General features: G+C 38.7%; 1 protein-coding gene across 1 annotated transcript in view; it reads right to left on the bottom strand.

Annotated features, from left to right (window-relative positions):
• LOC124864079 (SH3 and cysteine-rich domain-containing protein 2-like) overlaps positions 1-16,542 on the bottom strand; it is a 39,983-nt gene extending 23,441 nt beyond the window's left edge. Inside the window, exons 1-2 of the mRNA XM_047358701.1 lie at positions 14,608-16,542; positions 1,128-1,476 (exon numbers count right to left, since the gene is read on the bottom strand). Coding sequence (XP_047214657.1) covers positions 1,128-1,476; positions 14,608-14,694 — 436 coding nt within the window. The 5' untranslated portion in view covers positions 14,695-16,542. The remainder of the gene's footprint in view (positions 1-1,127; positions 1,477-14,607) is intronic.
• Between the last annotated feature and the right edge of the window lie 2,315 nt (positions 16,543-18,857).

Here is an 18,857-nt window from a genome sequence, read left to right on the forward strand (position 1 = left end):
TTAATCAGCTTAACAAGGGAGAAAGAGGCTAGACTTTATTTGAGGACTGCTGATGAGTGCAGCCAGAGTGGGTTGCTGCATTACAAAAATAAACCCCACAATGCATGCAAAACAACAGCATAGGGTTTCCACCGTAAAACATGAGGGAGCAGGTTGGAGCTGTAATCAGTCATACTGAAAGGAAACACATTTAGCAGATACACTAGTAGCTGTTAGCTCACAGAGGCAGCAAATCAGATATAAAATAAATCTGCACTTCAGATGCACTGAAGAAAATAAGTAAGGTTAATTAAATGTCCTTTAAGTAGAGCCAATAAAAACACAGTTTGACACGTTTAGTTTAGGGTCATCTGTACAATATATACGAGTAGAAAAACTGCTTAAAACCAGACTTGTCTGTAAAATCAATTAAACTGACTTTAGACATCTGGAATGACAATCCATGCTCCGCTTCTTGTTTTTTGCTATTTTGTTGCAAATTCTTATTAAAATCCTAAACCCTCCCAAAAACAAACTTATATGTGCACGCCTCTGATGACATCACATAAAGTATATTACAAGTAATACGAGTTTGGCAGAATATACAGTCATATTCAATAAATTATTATTGAAAAGGTAATTTACTACAGTAACTCCATCACTTTTTTCCTTGCAGCTAATAAAAACCCAACATTTAAGATTAGAATATTACATCAGACCAATAAATAAATTAATTTAATACAGAAACATGGCTTAAGGAAGAATATGTTTAATATCAGTTTGTGGTTGTTATTTTCTAAAGGTTAAACCTCTGAAGGTTTTCTAAAGGTTAAACCATGTCGGAACCCATATTCTAATTTATTGAATATGACTGTATATGAAATTTCATTTGTTTGTTGTAGAGTTTGCTAATGCATGCTCTTCACCCTCTCCTTACCTCTTGTGATGTCATTGATCCTAGTACACACAAAGCAGAATTAGCAATTTTGTTTCTCAATGCACCTTTTAAAAACAGGACAGTGTCTTTATGTCCTCAAGGTGCTCTGTTACACGTACATGCCTATATTCTTTCTATAAATGGTCATCAGTTTGTGCTATATATTATAACACGGAAGAGTTTTCTTGTGAGAACAGCTATAGCAACTTACCCACTATCATATGCTTGCAGTGCTGGCAATTGGTGGGCTTCCGAAAGGTGTGGTCCTGAAAGTAGTGGTTAATCTGAGCTCGGGGGGGCTTGGCAGGTAGTGATGGGGAAAGGCTGAGAGACGGTGAGTGGGAACAGATGGAGGGGTTGGGGCTAAGAGATGGCGAAATGGAGGGCGAGCGTTCGCCAACGAGAGGGGAACCGGGTGGCAGAGGGGGGGAGGGTGGCGGTGGGTCTGTGATAAAGTCTGCGGGCAAGCGAGCATCACTGTAGGATCTCTGAAAGAAGTTCTCCACGCTCTTGCTGCGCATCATGGTCTTGAAGGACAGGGAGCGTTTCAATCTCTGGAGCTGCACAGATTGACAAAGACAGAAAGGTACACAAGTAATAAAAACAAGATGAGCAGCAGGTACGAATGCTGAACGCACCTTCAGAACAGCGCAAGTAATATCCCAGCATCCCTAAACTAAACCCTGTGCTCGGACCAGTTCTCACTGGGAAAATAGGGTGAATCATGACATGCAATATTACCTCAATACATAAAATGTTATTAACGAAGTTTCAAAGTTCCCGTGAGTGAGACAAAGTGTTCCTCATACATTCAGTTCATGGTTAAACAAGATAAGCCTATTCTCTTTATGATTACCTGCTGTTATATATCAAGCTCTGCTGAGTGTAAATGTTTTTACTTCAGTAGCGTTCAATAGGAGGTGATGTCATTAAATAAAATGGCTTTACGGAGTGTTATCATGTGTTAACAGCATATCCTAGTGATCCCTAACCTGATGCTGCTGGTACAACAACTAGGTTGATAGCATAAAAGGTTTGTAGAAAAGCAAACAATTCAAAGAAAATACACTCCTGTTAATTAGTGTTGTGTAAAGGTCTTTCATAACCCCTCGCTTAGCCAAATATTCCTGAAAATTTATTTTTCTTGGACTTTTGGCTGCTTTGTTAAACTGTTTTACGTAGAACCTGCAATTCCTAACACAAAACAATTGAACAAAGCAACCAACTCCAAAAAATTACATTTTGCACCAATTCATAGTTTTTGTTTTTTAATATTTGGTTAAGTGAGGGGTTATAAATGACTTTTACACGACACAACTAAGACGGAGTGTATTCTCTTTGCATTTTTTGTTCAAATATCAAAGTACAACCTTTTTCTTCATATTTCCTGTCAACAGCCAATAATTTTCCAATTTGGTTAAAATAATCCTGCTTTTTAATTCTTTCCTAGACCACTTTCAGAAAAAAAGTTAACTTTTTTTTGTTAAGCTGTTTAAGTATGACCTATGACTCAATCAGGTGTAATAAAGGTTCCTAAATCCAAAGGTAGGAACCCATGTGTGAACCATGAACCAATTTTAGGTCAAATCTTTTAGCACTTTGTTACAACCAGCCTGTCATAAATACATTGTAATTTTATGGATGAACTGGTGTGTTTTGCTAACATTTACAGCCATCCATTTTAAGGTGAGGAGATACCTGCATGAAATATTTGAGTTTGCTGAGTTTTGTTCTTGCTTCCTAGAGACATATTTTTTTTTAAATGTGTTTCAATTTCAGATGTGTTTTTAGCCTTGACACTTCTTTTAACCTCCATTTTCCTCACTTTTCCAATAACAGATCAGACAGAAAATGTGAAAGCAGAAAAAGTCCAAAGACATAACTGGCTGTTGCTGTATTTCAATAGCCTCAGAATCACATGAGGAGCAGCTGTTTGGCATTGATTGATGGATGTATGTTCCCAGAAATTTGCCAACAGCTTTGCACACACATGCTGATGATATGCGCTGACATGCAGCTTCAGTCAGCAAGGAAGCCGTCCTGTAGCAGGGGAAGAATGGCTGTGCACGCACAGACAGACAGATAGATAATCAGCGTAATGCAGACACCATGTGTGCAGATGTTCCATCTGTTTGCCATTCTGCGCTCGTTCTGCTTAGTAGCAAACTTAATCACTTTACGGGGACATGTTGTTTGCAGCTCTGTGTGTCTGGTAATGAGATATGAAGACAGTTTGTCTATTTAACAGTATGCCTCTCTGTGAGGGACACATGGAGACAAACGCAAAGCAACGAACGAGAGTAGGTGCCTTTGTTGCCTGCATATGTTTCCTGCATAACTCCATTTGGATAATATGACCTCATTAGATTACTACCACTCTGTATACAGCTCTGTTTGCACATAATAGTGTTTCCTGCTTTTGGTATCTCCTTATAATAACAATTTTGAAATGTATCCAGTGGGTTTATCAATATAAAGTCTTAAAGGAAAGGGGAAAAATTAAAGAATGTATTTTCTCCCTTGCCATCATTTAACTGTCTTGTAACTTAGCTCACAAATGTTAACTGAAGGGAATGTGCAACTTGTCTTTTTCTGGATGCAAAATATATATGATGTGTTGCATTCAAATGCAGATATCCCTCCTCTAACAGGAGGAATTATATTCTGGACATTTAAACATAATTGTTTCTCCTTTGTTGTGTGTTCCACAAAAGCCTTCAACTAACAGGTGACAGGAATTCTACTCTGTCTGTCTGCACATCTACCTATTTGTCCAAACATCCATCCATCCATCTTTCCATCCATCCATCCATCTTGCATTCTCTGGTTTTTGCTATTTGTATTTCAACTGCACATTATTTCTTTTCACTTTGTGAATAAAAACTGCTTCAGAAGAAAGATTATAGTGCATTGTTGGTTATGTTTTGTTGTCATGTAAACAACTAATCAGAATCAGAATTACTATAAGAAAAAACGTTATTGCCAAGTAGTGTTTCACATGTTTGAGTAAATTGCTTTGGTGGTAAGGTGCTACACATAAGCAAACATACAGCTGACATAAATACATTTGGAAATATGTAGTTAAAAACAAAAACAAGTTGTGTGGGAATATTATGAGAAAAATAGAGCACCGTGGCAAATATTAAAAATATACAATATCAACAATATAGAATTAAATTAAATAGTATTTACATGTGCTGAGATATTCGTACTATTTGTCAGAGGGGAACCAGGGCCTTGTTAATGAGGCTTGCTGCAGACGGGAAGAAGCTGTTTTTCCAGTGAGAGGTTTTGGTCCTGATGGACTGCAGCCTCCTACCAGAGAGGAGAGTCTGAAACAGTTTGTGTCCAGGGTAGGAGGGGTTAGCATGCAGTTCCTGAAGAGAAGGAGGATTGCAGGCAATCACTATCTCTGCAATGATACGCTCCAGCCTGCCCTTGTCCTTGATGGCGGCAGCAGCGTACCAGATGGTGGTGGAGGAGGTGAGAATGGACTTGTTGATGGTAGAGTAGAAGTGCACCATCCTTGTTTTTGGCAGGCTGAACTTCTTCAGCTGCCACAGTAGGTACATTCTATGGTGAGCCTTCCTGGTGAGGGAGGTGATGTTCAGCTCCCACTTGAGATCCTGAGCAATGACGGTGCCCAGGAAATGAAAGGAGTCCAAAATGGCAACTGGGGAAGCACACAGGATAATGGGGGTGGGTGGGCCTGTGCTCTTGCTAAAGTCTATGATCTCCACTGTTTCGATGGTGTTAAAGCAGAGCTGAAGTCCACCAACAAGATACTGGCAAAGATTTCTAGGGAGTCCAGGTGCTGCAGGATGTAGTGAAGGGTCATTTTTATTGCATCATCCACAGACCTGTTGGCTCTGTAGGCAAACTGCAGGGGATCCAGAAATGGTTCTGTCATGGATTGAAGGTGGGTCAACACAAGGCGCTCAAAGAACTTCATTACCACAGAGGTCAAGGTGACAGGTCTGAAGTCATTTAGTCCTGTGGTCCTTTTTTTTGGGGGGACAGGGATGATGATGGATGCTTTGAAGCAGCCAGGCACCTGACATGTCGTCTGTGAGGTGTTAAAAATGTCTGTGAAGAGACAACTGATCAGCACAGTGCTTCAGGGTGGATGGGGAGATACGGTCCCGTTTCTTCGTCTTAAACAGGCAACAAAGTCTGTTGAAAATGGTTGTTACTGATTGCTCTGGTTATTATGCCAGCCTCATGATTGATGCTTGAACAATTAATTAAATTCAATTTGTTTATATAATGCCGATTCATAACAAAAGTCGTCTCAAGGCACTTTACCAGACAAACAAATCTAGTTTATACAGAAATATGTAGTCACAAGAACCACTGGTCTAGACAACCATGCTTCATTTCCAACCATAAGTAAATGCAATTAAGACTGTAGTATTTTTCATTATTTTAATTTACTTATTACAGACTTTTTTTATTTTCAGTACAGCTGGAGCCAAGCTCACAATGAGAGCAGTTGAGTAGTAGCATAACAGCTCCAGCTGAAGCACATATCTCAATTACAGTCAGTGTGCAGCTCTACAAAACCTTCCCGTCAGCCTTCAGTTGAGCATTATCTGAGGATCCTACTACCAAGTCAAAGCCGGAGTGACCTCATGCTCAGTGGGAGGCATCACTGCACCATCTCACATTAATCTCTATGACAGGTGAGAAGCTCACATAGAAGAATAGAAGCCGGTTCAGAGAAGGCATTTAACATGTGAACATTGACTTATTTTGCTAGGAATCAAGGGATTAGAAGGGAATTTAATTCTTCAAATGCATGCATTTTAGAGCCAGGGCCATTGAGGAGGTGCATGTTTCTCTATGAAGTAATTTTTTAGTGGCTTACATTTTTAAATGGGACACTATGTCTGTCATTTACACAGTCAGTGGTCAGGAGCAACCAATGACAAAGTAATGTTTTTATCTGCAAATTAACAATTCCTAGATTAACCATTCTTTTTTTTATATGCAACACAAAAACCCAGATTCACTAAGACTGCTCTGTTTTGGCTTTTAGCTCCAAATTTTGCACATCCCTTCCACCTAGTACATGCTTTGGCTCAGAAGCTCATTTACTGCTGTTCTCATTTACTGGCATAAATACACTGAACAATTCCAGATGTGAATAATTTGCACTGAGACATGCTGTCTCGCTGTACCCTGAAGAAATCACATTCAGTGAGCCATTTTCAAATAGAAAAATTACATTAATGTCTGACTTTTTTTAAATTTATTCAAACAAATTCACTCAACTGTTGTGTTTTCTTGTTCATCAGTTTAACTTTCTATTTAAAAAAGTGTTCTTGATTTTATTCCTATCAACCTTATTCCTCACTGAGTGAATTCTGTTTGAAATTTCTGGACCAACATTCCTACCAAACCAACTTTTACATATTAAACAGGGTTACATTATCTCACTGGTCCCTTCATCTCTCAAAGATTGAGGGATGACCTGAAAAAATCAAATTTCATTAGATATATCACCATATTGATATAACTTGTCAACTCCATTGGTACGCATGAGAATGTAGGTAAAAATAGAAATTAATTAAGTGATGCTTTGGTGTTTCTTTGCTTTTAAATCACAGAAAGCACATTAGCGCCTGCCCTGTCTTTCCAAGACCATCATGTGGCCGAAGTGGCACTTGTTTACAGGGAACAGTGACATTTTCACCCTGCACTGCACTGGTCACAAACAGCAAAGGTCAGCAAAGAAAAATCCTGCTTTTGGCAATCACTGTAATTTACATAAATATACATAAAAATAGACAACATTTCCCCTAAATACATCCAGAATATTTAATTTAATTGTGGAAAGTCTGGGTTGGGACAGAGAGAGACATTGTTTACTTGAGCAGTGTAGGCTGTCTCTTTTCAATGTTAAGAATCAAAAGGATGCAGAAATTCTGGTTATCACTCCATTTTGCAAGTGCAAAATCTTCACACCCTTTTTTTGACCAATCAACCCTAATGTATTTGCACTCCCAACAAAAAGGTACACTTTCCAACGGAAAGATAAAACAATCTGGGGCAGGTGTTCCTATTTGTAAGTCATTTATTAATTTTTAGCCACTTCATCTCATTTAGGCTGGAGCTGATCCCAACAATTAACAATTGTTGTGGTCCATTACTTCTATCTATCTATCTATCTATCTATCTATCTATCTATCTATCTATCTATCTATCTATCTATCTATCTATCTATCTATCTATCTATCTATCTATCTATCTATCTATCTATCTATCTATCTATCTATCTATCTATCTATCTATCTATCTATCTATCTATCTATCTATCTATCTATCTATCTATCTATCTATCTATCTATCTATCTATCTATCTATCTATCTATCTATCTATCTATCTATCTATCTATCTATCCATCCATCCATCCATCCATCCATCCATCCATCCATCCATCCATCCATCCATCCATCCATCCATCCATCCATCCATCCATCCATCCATCCATCCATCCATCCATCCATCCATCCATCCATCCATCCATCCATCCAGTGGCAGTTCTAGACCAAATTTACCAGGGTGGGGCCAGTGTTTTTTCATGGAGCACAAAACAAAAGAATGAAACAAAAAACAAGACAATATGTCATTGTTTAATATATTAACTGAGCCACTTGCAGCTTTTTAGACCCCTGATCTAGCAGATGAAAATTGTGATCCTACCTTGATACAGCTGAAGATAAAAGTGTAACACCCTAATGTTTGATTCATTGTTAAAGTAAAACTGTAAAGGTACAAAATGAAATAGGTCCCTTAGACCAATCACTTAAAGTTTCAATGTCAGTGCATATCATCATAGGAAATTGGTTTAGTATTATGTCTTCATGCATATAGACCCCAAGCCTGGATTCGACCCCAGGACCTTCTTGCTGCAAGGTAACAGTGCTACCAACTGTACCAGCCTTAATTACTTCTAACAACAATAAAAGAAAAACAGAAAACATGCCTTTATTCTATTTATTCTAACAAGAATAATCTTATTGCTGAAGAGAATCTAAGTACTCATCTCAACAGAACTGCATGATCCCACCCTTTTTTCACAGACTTAGATCCATATACAGCACTCACATGTTCTAAATGTTTATGCCTAAATGTCAAAAATCAAAGCTCCAAAAGAAAACAGCAGAGTTTAGGCAGCTATAACTTAATAATAAAACTTTGTCTTTGAGCTTTTGTTAAAATTTAATGAGGCCAGACTGATATATTTATGGGATGTCCGGCTGTGTCTAGAGGTCACAACTGAACAATAAAGCCTTGATCCCATCTGGAAGGTGTTGATATGGATGGCTTGTGTCCACAATATGCTGACAGTTTTTAGAGATTTCTATAATATGGCACATTTTTTTAATGGACAGTTAAATTGATTAACTCTCTCTTTGTTTTTGTAACATTTAAATGTGCACTTTAATACAAATGTTTCTACTGTTGATGTCTGCATCCACCAGTTCATGTTGTTTTGTTGGATGTCTTAAAGAGAATATTCAAGGTCATATTTTCTTTTTCAAATTTCTTCGGTCCCGGATAAGCGGAAAACGACGAGTACGAGTACGAGATATTTCCAAATATAAAATGAAGAAAAGTGGTGATCCAGGATATATTGGAAAAAACAAAACACAGAAGCAGATCTATATCTTCAGCTAATATAATTATAGCAGCATAAAATTCAAAACCTTTTTTTTTTATATAACAAAGTCCACATATCAGTGTATACAAGCTGTAAATCTCACTTTAACCAGCCGCAGCCAAATGCTCAATATAGGATCAGCGTCACAGTTTCCGACCTTGGTCTAAATGGGGATATTTTAGAGGACCGACTTTGGTGTAAATGTGTTATGAAAGACAAAATTATCCTGGCTGACGCCAATTCAAGGTCGTTGCAGAAAAATGTAGCTTCAAAGGAAATTATACCCCCAAAGCGGGCTTCTGTGAACACAAAGTATTTAAACATCCACCATGTGAACACAAAAAGCAACATAATAAGGATTTCTATAAATGTTCACATATCATGAAATCTCAAAGCCTGGAAAAAGCTGCCTTCACAAGAAGACAGTGTGTGTACTGATTCCATGTCCTGAAATTGGTTATTATGCATGACTGGATGGCAGATTCCTGCTATGAATATGAGATAAGCAATGCATAATCACAGGCTGCTTCCAGTGTTCTTCTATCACAAATGCTTGTACACAGATGATCAATCAAGCTTATGCACGCAGAATCACACACACACACACACACACACACACACACACACACACACACACACACACAGTATCCTTATTGTCATCTCAAGGATTGTTTAATGGAGGAGAAACTCCGACCACTGAGTATCTTTTCTGTTCTTCTGACCTAAACTCTAATATTTGAGAGCTCACACCTTTATTGTAGTGTCACATCAATAAAAATTACAGCAGGGGAGGTGTGATCATTAATTAAGAAACACCCTGGCCTACTTCAACTGCCTTAAAGGGTTATAAAAATATTATCACATTGCTGTTTTGTGCAATTCCATGTCAAATTGTCTCTGCTGAATTAACCTTAACCTGCTCAGCCTCTAAGTTTTTTTTAATTTATATGTTCCCCTGACTGAATGACACGTGCAATAAGAAATGCACAGACATGTAAGGTGTGCTCGAGGTCAGCACATGACACAATTATATCACGTTGCAGCCCTCTCTGACTCACCACCTTCATCGGTCAAATCAGTGTCATGGCCTCTTCATTCGGGGAGTTAGTGAAATGTTCGTTAATGAGATCTGAAGTGAATTTTAAAGAGCATCCTTTCAAAGAGCCGTTTGATTCAGTTGCAAACTCTGGAGGTCAGAAACTGTAGTCATCTGTGTGATGCAGGTAGATCATTAGCAACACTTCAGCTGAATTACTGAACACTGCCCTGTTGTGCTCGTGGTATGTTTTCCTTTCCCTCTTTTTAAAAGAATATAGAAAGACCTCATAAGGTCCCTGGGTTTTCTTAGAGCTATCAGAGTTTTGCAGGCGTTTATGGTCTTTACAGCTTCCAGAAAATCCAATTTAATTCCTTCAGGAGCACAGAGAAGTTTGTGGTCTTTATTATCATGTCTCAGCAGCTATTGGATGGATTGCTGTGAAATTTGCAACAAACTTTAAGGTACCCCTCAGGAGGAATTTAAAGGTTAGTCATGCTGTAACATTCTCTCATGTGCCCAGAGAGAGATCAAATTGCACTTGTGAATGTGTGTGCTAACATGACTAACCTTTACCAGAATCAGGATATTTAAATTTTACAATTTACAAATTATTTCATCTTGTACTGGAATTAGATTTTCACACACCGTTTCATTAAAGTCAATAATCTAAAACACTCTTAGCCTTATAAAAAAAACATAAGACTTGTCTTCTTTTATGTACTTTTGCTTCAATGTAAAACCAGAGATGTTAAAAAATATTTATTCCTTTGAATTCATGCCGATTGACATACAAACTGAATTTCCTTCAAGAGGCCTCTCAAATCTGTCATTGTATTTTATATCAGTGACCAATGTTTTTGAATCACGTTTTGCATTTCCCTGGGATCTAAACATAACGCGGCACAGAGGTTCATTTCTCTTGGCCACCTTTCAGAATGGGAAAGGCAAGAGAACATGTCATTCAAGTAAGGCAAATATGTGTTTGTCGCCATAAGTCAGGAAATGTTTCGAAAATAAAAGCTACTTGCTTACCACTGCTTATATCTACAATCAAAACATTAATTAAAATGTCTGAAACAACTGGGACTGTGTCAAACGTAACTAGACAAGGGCTAGTATATTTTACCACCCAGCCAGCAATGCTGAAATGTTCAAGATGAATAAAAAAAAATTGAATGAATATTCTAGTTTTCACGCATGGATAATTTGTGAAATTATCATCATTTGGTGAGCAAGCTGCAAAACGGGCCAATTAACTAGAGAATTGTGCAGACACGTTGGATATTATTGTTGACAGTGCTCAAGATCTCCCAGGTGTGTTATTTACATGAAGTGGCTTACCTGTTCACAAGTCACTCAAATGCTCAAACAGCATCAAATACCCTGAGAGACCAAACAGCATCTCAACACAGACCAACATCACTGGCTGCTGTGCTCAGATCCCTGCCAATATCGGCAATATACCACAGCACATTGTTGGATGGAGAAAGTCCATACTTCCTTTCCTCTTAATCATTTTGGCAGCATTCTCTGCTGTCCTTGATTTTTGATATCTATCTATGTTGGAATTTGCTGCTGGTAGATTTCTAAGAACATCTGCTTCCAGACCCTCGCTCTGCCGGTCTTTTCCTGTCCAATTAAGACATGGACACATGTCTGAGTCTGATTAGATTATTTCAAAATTACCTCCTGTAGACAAGATTTATATTTCAGAAATTCTCCCGATTAGGTGTTTTAAATAGACATGGGTCAAATGAGTTCTCTGGGTTCCTCAACAAAGCACATCACTTCAAAGATTTTTTCTATACAGCGTCCCTCAATAAACTCGCCTTGAGGGTGTGAATTCAAACTAAATTCCCAAGCCAGCTCAAAGAAGGTTCCAAGAGTATAAATATTACACTCAAACCACTGCTGGGTTATTTGTTTTACTCAAGGGCCGTACATATGCTTGCATATGTTTAAGCTTTTATTTTGTTTGTTTATTGTCTTAGCTGGTTGTCACAATTTTTAGATGTTTAAGTTTTGTTATGATTATTGCCTCTGATTGTCATTGTTTATGCTCTCCAGCAGGCTGCACTATAAGATTAATTCTTTTTGGTTTGGTTTCTTATTTATTCTGTTTGTGGTGCATTTTAGTTCTGTTTCTTCTGCAATAATTTTCCATCGGTTTTATTGTGTCTTTGTATCTCTGTTTAATTCCAATCATATTTTGTTTCTGCTCTGCCACTGCCACCATTATCAACCTCATTTAGTCCACCTGTTTCATGCCAATTAGTCTCCTTGTTCTAACATGTGCCATGCTCTTCATATGTTCTGTTATGTTTGCTCCTCGCTGGAGAATACTTTTTGCCATGTCATTTTTGTTTTTAAATCCATTCAAGTCACTGATCTGCTCTCACCTGCCTGTCTGCATTTGGGTTACTCAGAGCCCTTTCTGACAGCGGTCATAATATTTAAATTTTTTATGGCCATGAGTCCACCCCTAGCTGCTGATGTTCTTTTCTCTAGTCCTAGCCAAAGATGGAGCCAAGACAGCACCAGGTTACCAGTCCCAGAGCCAAAGTGTTCAGTGATAGAAATAGAAGGAGCTGACGCTACTCAAGCACTAGCACCAACTCCAGCACCGGCACCAGTTTGGCACTGGAACTGGTTTTGGGAGAAAAAAACACAAATAATGAGACGGATTCTGCTGGAGATTTTTTCCAGTTAAAACAAGTCGTTTCTTCACACTGTCACTGCATGCCTAGTCAGAATGAGGGACTACTGCAGTATGAATGACTCCATGCAATCAGTTGAGCTGTTTTAGATACCCAGTTGACATGATATGATCATGTAGATCTGATATTTTAAAATTATGATGGAATGGGGCGGTAACTAGCTGAATCTGTCTACTTGACCTTAATATATTCTAATGAATTAGATCGATTTTAATGGTACTGTTTGCATAACTAGATATGGAATGGACCTGTTTGTATTAGTCAGTACCTTGAGATGACATTTGTTATGAGATGTTACTACAATATATAAAGTGCAGCTAAAAGCATTTGTCACCTCACAGATTCCTTTTGTTTTTGCTTTTTTGTCATACTTAAGTGGTTCAGATCATCAAGCAAATTTTAATAGCAGACCAAGATAACCTGGGTAAATCCAAAATTCAGTGAATCAGTTAAATAATGGTGTCATTTATTAAGCAACAAAAAACAACCAAACTAACTCAACTCTGTGAGTTTAGCTACTACCCTTGGTAGTAACTGCTGTCAAGCATTTCCAATAACTGCTAAGGAATCTTTTATATTAGTGTGAAGGAATTTCGGCGCAGAATTGTTTTAATTCCAACACACTGGAGGGCTTTCGAGCATTCAAGATCATGCAACAGCATCTCTGTTGGATTTAAATCCAGACTTTGACTAGGCCACACCAAAACCTGTTGTCAGATAGCTTCTATTTTGGGATTTCTTGATTTTACAGATCAAACAGTAATTAGGCCTGGGTGTGGATAGTAAAATTGAACTCAGCTTTCCAAAACATGTGGTTAACCACATGTTTAACCATGAATGGTTAAACATGTGGTTAACCATTCATGGTTAACCATTCATGGTTAAACAAAGGGTTGATTACTTTGTCACATAGGTCCAGGTTAAATTGGATAGATTGTAATACATTTATTTAAAAGGCTAATTTTGTATTTATTCAGGTTATCTTTATCTGAAACGTATATTTGCTTGATGATCTGATACTTGTAAGTTTGTCAAATAGGAAAAACAGAAAAAATCTGTAAGGAGGCAAATACTTATTTCACACTGTAAACTGAACTGAAGTGAATTTCAAAAAAAGCGCTGCAATTCAGACAAGGCAATGTTAATCAATGAGAAGAATGGGTGCCCTTAACATAATTGATAACTTTGTTGTAAAAGATTTAATGTAGTTAAGGCAAAGCAAGCCTACAATTCATGTGAACATCAATCGGTCCTGCCTGTAGCCGAAACACTGCTGATTTTCTTTGGTCTCAGCTGGAGAGGAGTGTGGATCCTGAGTGGGTCATCCTAGAGTGAGCTCAGTTAGCTGGCAGCAATGTCAGCTTCTCATGGAAGACATCAAATATTTAGATGCGGCACAGAGCATGCAGTGGAGGATCTGACTGCGTCGCTCCGGAGTGTCACTTTGCTTCAAAAGTGAAGCCTGCAGTGTTGATGCGTGGGCATCAAAAAGAGGCATGAGGTGGAGACAAGGACTCCACCCAAGGGAAAGTTGTGCATGAAGCAAACTTATCACCCAGTGTTCTGCCAATAAAAAGCAGACAATGGGAAAGCTTTCACAGCTCCTCTTGCCTGACATCTTTGTTTATACAGTCGAGTCAATAATTTCAGGCTCCTGACAGGTAGACTGAATACAGGAAGAAATGACCTACTGCTGCTTATTCAAGTCAAAATCCGCTCTTATAAAGCTTTTAACTTATGCTTATTGCTCTGTAAACTCTAAAAGGCAACACTATTGAGTGAGAGCAGCATTGTGGATTCGAAAATTAATCTGCAAAAAAAACAAAACAATGCACAGGCAAACTCATTCAGAGTGGCAATTTATCTTCAACTATTTGTAACTGGAGTAGAAAATCAAATGCACGTAATTGGATAAACTTGATCCGCTCGTCTCTTTGTGTGTTTGTGTGTATGTTTATTGAAGAGACAGGAGAAAAAGTGACATCAGACGTTACGTAGGAGATTACACCTAGTGACGCAGTCATTAGAATACAACTGCATTTGTGAAATGTCACCGCCATCACATAATCTAAAATAATAGGGGTGGAACATTATAAAAACCCGCTAAATAACAAATATGACCATTCAGCCAATTTCTCTCGGATTGTGGAGGGAACAGTTTGCAAAGTTTTGACTGAATTTAAGTGTCTATCCTTTTAAATTGCAAGAAGACACATCTGAATAGTAAGTTTGGGAAGAATTTGCACAAGAACAGTCCAAAGTACTTGCCTTGGATGTCATCGGCTGGATGGGCATGTTGTTTGAGGAGCGCTGGAGCTGCGAGTCGCCCTCCATCTCATTGTTCTCAGTCATCATTATTGGATCGGAGAGTCAATGCAACAAAAAAACTAAAAAAATACAGAAATAAAAAGTTTTTGCTCTTCAAACTAAGGCCAGTGGACAGGATATTAATGGTTTAGCTATGCAAAACACCGGCAGGGAGCAGATCCACGTCAGATGGAAGAGTGCGCACTGCTGCTGCTCCGAGGTGACTCTCCACACTAACCACACGCCTATCGGGTAAATTAGAGACTGATGCAACTCATGCACCACCTGCTTATGCTATATTTGTATTCAGGTCATGTGAGGACATACGTTCAGGAAAAGGCTGAATCTCCTCTCTATACTGCCCTGTGGATCGCCTTGCGCGCACCAAAAAGCTCCAGTGTGGCACAAATTCGTTCTCCAGGTACCATAAAAGATTCAGATCAGCACAACGTCGTTGTGTAAACCTCAAATCTATAACCTGTATTTAAAAACACAAAAATGACTCCTTTATATGATAAAGGATCCAGCTGGGTTCAGAATCCAAGCGAACTCTGCTTTTCAGAAACGCATAGACTTAATTTTAAGCGCAGTCCGAGACACGCCTCTCCATGCGTCTGAGGGGCACGATTGGCGGATTTTTTTTTTACAACTCAGCTAAGATTTATTTCACAGAGTAATAAGAGCGGGCATTTTATTTTGAAACCAAATATAGACTTCAAACGAATTTGCTATCAACATAGTTTTATGGGGTTCTTGATTAATTGTGCCATAGGCAGATTTTTATACTAAAACTGCCACTTTTATTTATGTCAAAGCTACGCTATTTAAATTTGCTGTGCGTCCTCTATATATTATTATTAACACCTGAACTGACCTCATACAGCAGAGGTATTCACATCTCTTAGACATTTCACGTGGTGTCAAATTAAAACGACAAGCTCCAATGTATTTCATTGGGATATCGTGTAATGCCAAGACCAAGTTGTCAAACTGCTACTTCTTTTATCACGTGTCCTGTCACATCATTTCAGGCATGACCTTCAACCATTTGGACTGTGTGTCAGTTAACTGTGTTTGTGATCAGTAGGTGTATGTGAGCAAGATTGTCACCCTTAGGTGCAAAGGACAGGTGGACTCAGCTCTGGAAGGCTGCATCAGACCTAGGCAAACAGAGAGAGAAGCAGCAGCCCCAAGGCTACAGGGTGTAGTGCACCCAGACCCCCCAACCCCCGACCCAGCAGCGCCATCGTATCAAGCTATGCATTCCAAGCCAAAGACCTAGTACTCCCGTTGGCCCTTGGCCCTCACCAACCCCGGCAGTAAGACCACCCAGCACCAAGCAGGGGAGATCCACCAGAGCCCCCAACACGCAGAGCAGGCAGCAGCCACAAGTCAGAAGGACCAAGGCAGGGAGGGCACATTACCATTTGACTAAACTCAAACCCATAGCAGACTTTTCTGAACTTTATTTGTAAATGTTTTGGAAAACCCTTTATTTTGTGTTGATCTATCACATAAAATCCCAATAAAAGACATAAAAGTTTCTGGTTATAAGTGCAAGTGGTATAAATACATTTGCAATGCATTATATCAACCACACAGATAAATATGAAAAGCATCAAGACCTTTCCACAGTCGTTTTGGTGTGACTGAGGCAAACAAAAAACATCCAAATCGATTGACTACTTGGGACGTTTTATCCGACAAACAGATTCGTCTCACCATTCCATTTCGCTGAAGAAGTGAATACAGCATGTGCCTGTACATCCTTACATAGTAATAACAGCACTTAAAATTGTTAAAAATCTGTGATTGTTACCTTTGAATTCATGTGTCTGAAGTAGAAGTATAAATGGCTACTTCCTTATATAACACACTATTGTGACAAGTTGCGGCATCTATTAATATCATGAAGAAAAGGAGGTGACTGATACATTTCCATGTAAGGAACATGCTAATATTCCTTACTTCTATTATTTTTGCTTTTTCTTTGCATTATTTCACCAAAGCTTGACATCAAAGTTTGCTTCTAGCACACAGAAAGTCTGGGCATGGGTGCATTACAAAGACGGGGGTTCAGTTATTATATTAATTATACTGAGCCAGGGTACAGCATGTGACAGAAAGACATCTGAGGCACAATGGGAAAAATAAAACAAAAAAATGTCAAAATTGTTATATAGCAGTGCCTTTGCTGTTACAAATAAACAGGAGCACAATATGTTGGTGTGCTATGATCTATCCTCCGAACCATCTGTGTACAAACTCAGAAAACAGAACAGTTAAGAGAACTGAAGGGGGGGGGGGGGGGGGGGGGGGGCTGGGGGCATTTAAATTTCTTCCACTGAGCCACCTTCCTTTCATCTCTTTATGTGATGCCCCGAGGTGCCATGAAAACTCCACCTAAAAATGAACCTCAAACACAAAAGTGGAACACAGCATCAGTTTCAGTAATTTAGAGACAGGGGAGAGAGATACAGGAGGACGAGAGGAACAAAATGAGCCTCATGCGGCGGAAGACAGATCCCAGCCGTGACAGCGGTCGTCATGGTGCAGCTGCAAGACCAGATCTGCTACTCTTTGGGAGCCCTCTGGGATAAATTGGCACCAATTGTTCATCTGTGCTTCCACCTCAGACACAATGACCTAACCAAAAAGGCAGAAAAATCCAACAGATACGCTTCAAACCTGAAGCCATCAATCTCTGTTCTTATTAGTTTTACCTCTGTAGAGAAAATATCCTATTTTGCTGTTCAGTTAAACCTTATATTCTGGCCAACCACTGAATGTTTTTTTTTTTAGTCTCCGGGTACTCCGACCTCCTCTCACAGTCCAAAAACATAACTTAGGTAGGAGTGTGTATGTGCATGGTTGTTTATGCTGTGTTTTCTCTATGTTGCCATGTGATGGCCTGGTGATTAATCCCGGGTGTACCCCACCTCTTGCCCAATGACCGCTGGAGATAGGCAAAAGCTGCGTTTAGATGATGGGTGGATCCAACATTAAATGATTGCCAATGACTTTACACCATTATACTACCCAAAGTATATTGCACATAGATATTAATAATGGAAAATGGCTTAATTTGATCAGATTCCAATCTTGAATCTAAAACTATATATTTTTTGTCCCCTGGTTAAAAGGGTTTTGTTTTTTGCAACAAAAAAACTGAAAAGTTTTGAATCATTTTCCAAGTCATTTATCATGCAGGCAGTACTGCACTGAAAACATTCTGTTCAATGCTATCCAGTCAGATTTTCCACCACACTATAGACTGCATTCATGTTTTAGAGACACTGGTCTTAAAAGTGATGTATCAAAAACCATTGCCTTGGTGCTACTGAATGTCCCTCAAAGCTCTGTTGTTGGGCTACGTTTTATTCAGCGTCCACAGTCTCCCTCTTGTAATAGTATAACAGTATCTCTCACCACACTGATGACACCCAGCTTTTAATTTCTGTGCCTCCACATCACCTCAGTCGCTGAAGGTAACTGCTTAGTAGCCTAACTGACTGTGTACAGTTTCAGAACGTCCTGCAGATTAATTCAGAAAAGGCATTAGTTATTGTTTTTAAGTCACAAAACAGCAAAGTTGGGGATCATAACTCAACTAGACTCAATGAGGAGAACCAATCAGAGAAAGCTTAATTTTGTATTTCATGTACTGGACCTAATTGGGGAGGCAGGATAGAAATTTGTTGCTTAGCTCAGGAAAAAAAATCCCTAAAAGGCTGAGATGTGCTAATACCATTGCTCCTTTGAAACAGAACTAAAAACATTAGTTTACAACAGCTATCCAGTAAAAAGCTAATTTTGTCAGCTTGTTTTATCAGTTTGTTTTAGTTTGCATTTCAGTTTCCTTTTATGTTAGGTATATTGTAGGTTTACTGAAGTTCTTTTGAGGCGTTTCTTGCCTTTGAAACCTTAAAGTTATTGAGACAACATGCAGAACAGTGTGGACTGAAGAAAAAAATTGAAATTTAGTTTGTATACATGTAAACAATGGTTTAACTATTAGAGACTATATGCAGCTTTTTTTAAACACTTAAAAAAGCAGGACTGGATGTGTAGCAACTTTTACCATTTTAACACCCAAATTAAGTCTTTATTTTATCCAGGGCACAGCAAAGCAAGATCATCGACATGTATGGCTTTCTGTTCAACATGACTGCACACTAGTGCACAAAGCAAACTTTATAAAGACATGGATG

Source organism: Girardinichthys multiradiatus, chromosome Y (assembly GCF_021462225.1).
Source record: "Girardinichthys multiradiatus isolate DD_20200921_A chromosome Y, DD_fGirMul_XY1, whole genome shotgun sequence".
Classification (NCBI taxonomy): Eukaryota; Metazoa; Chordata; class Actinopteri; order Cyprinodontiformes; family Goodeidae; genus Girardinichthys; species Girardinichthys multiradiatus.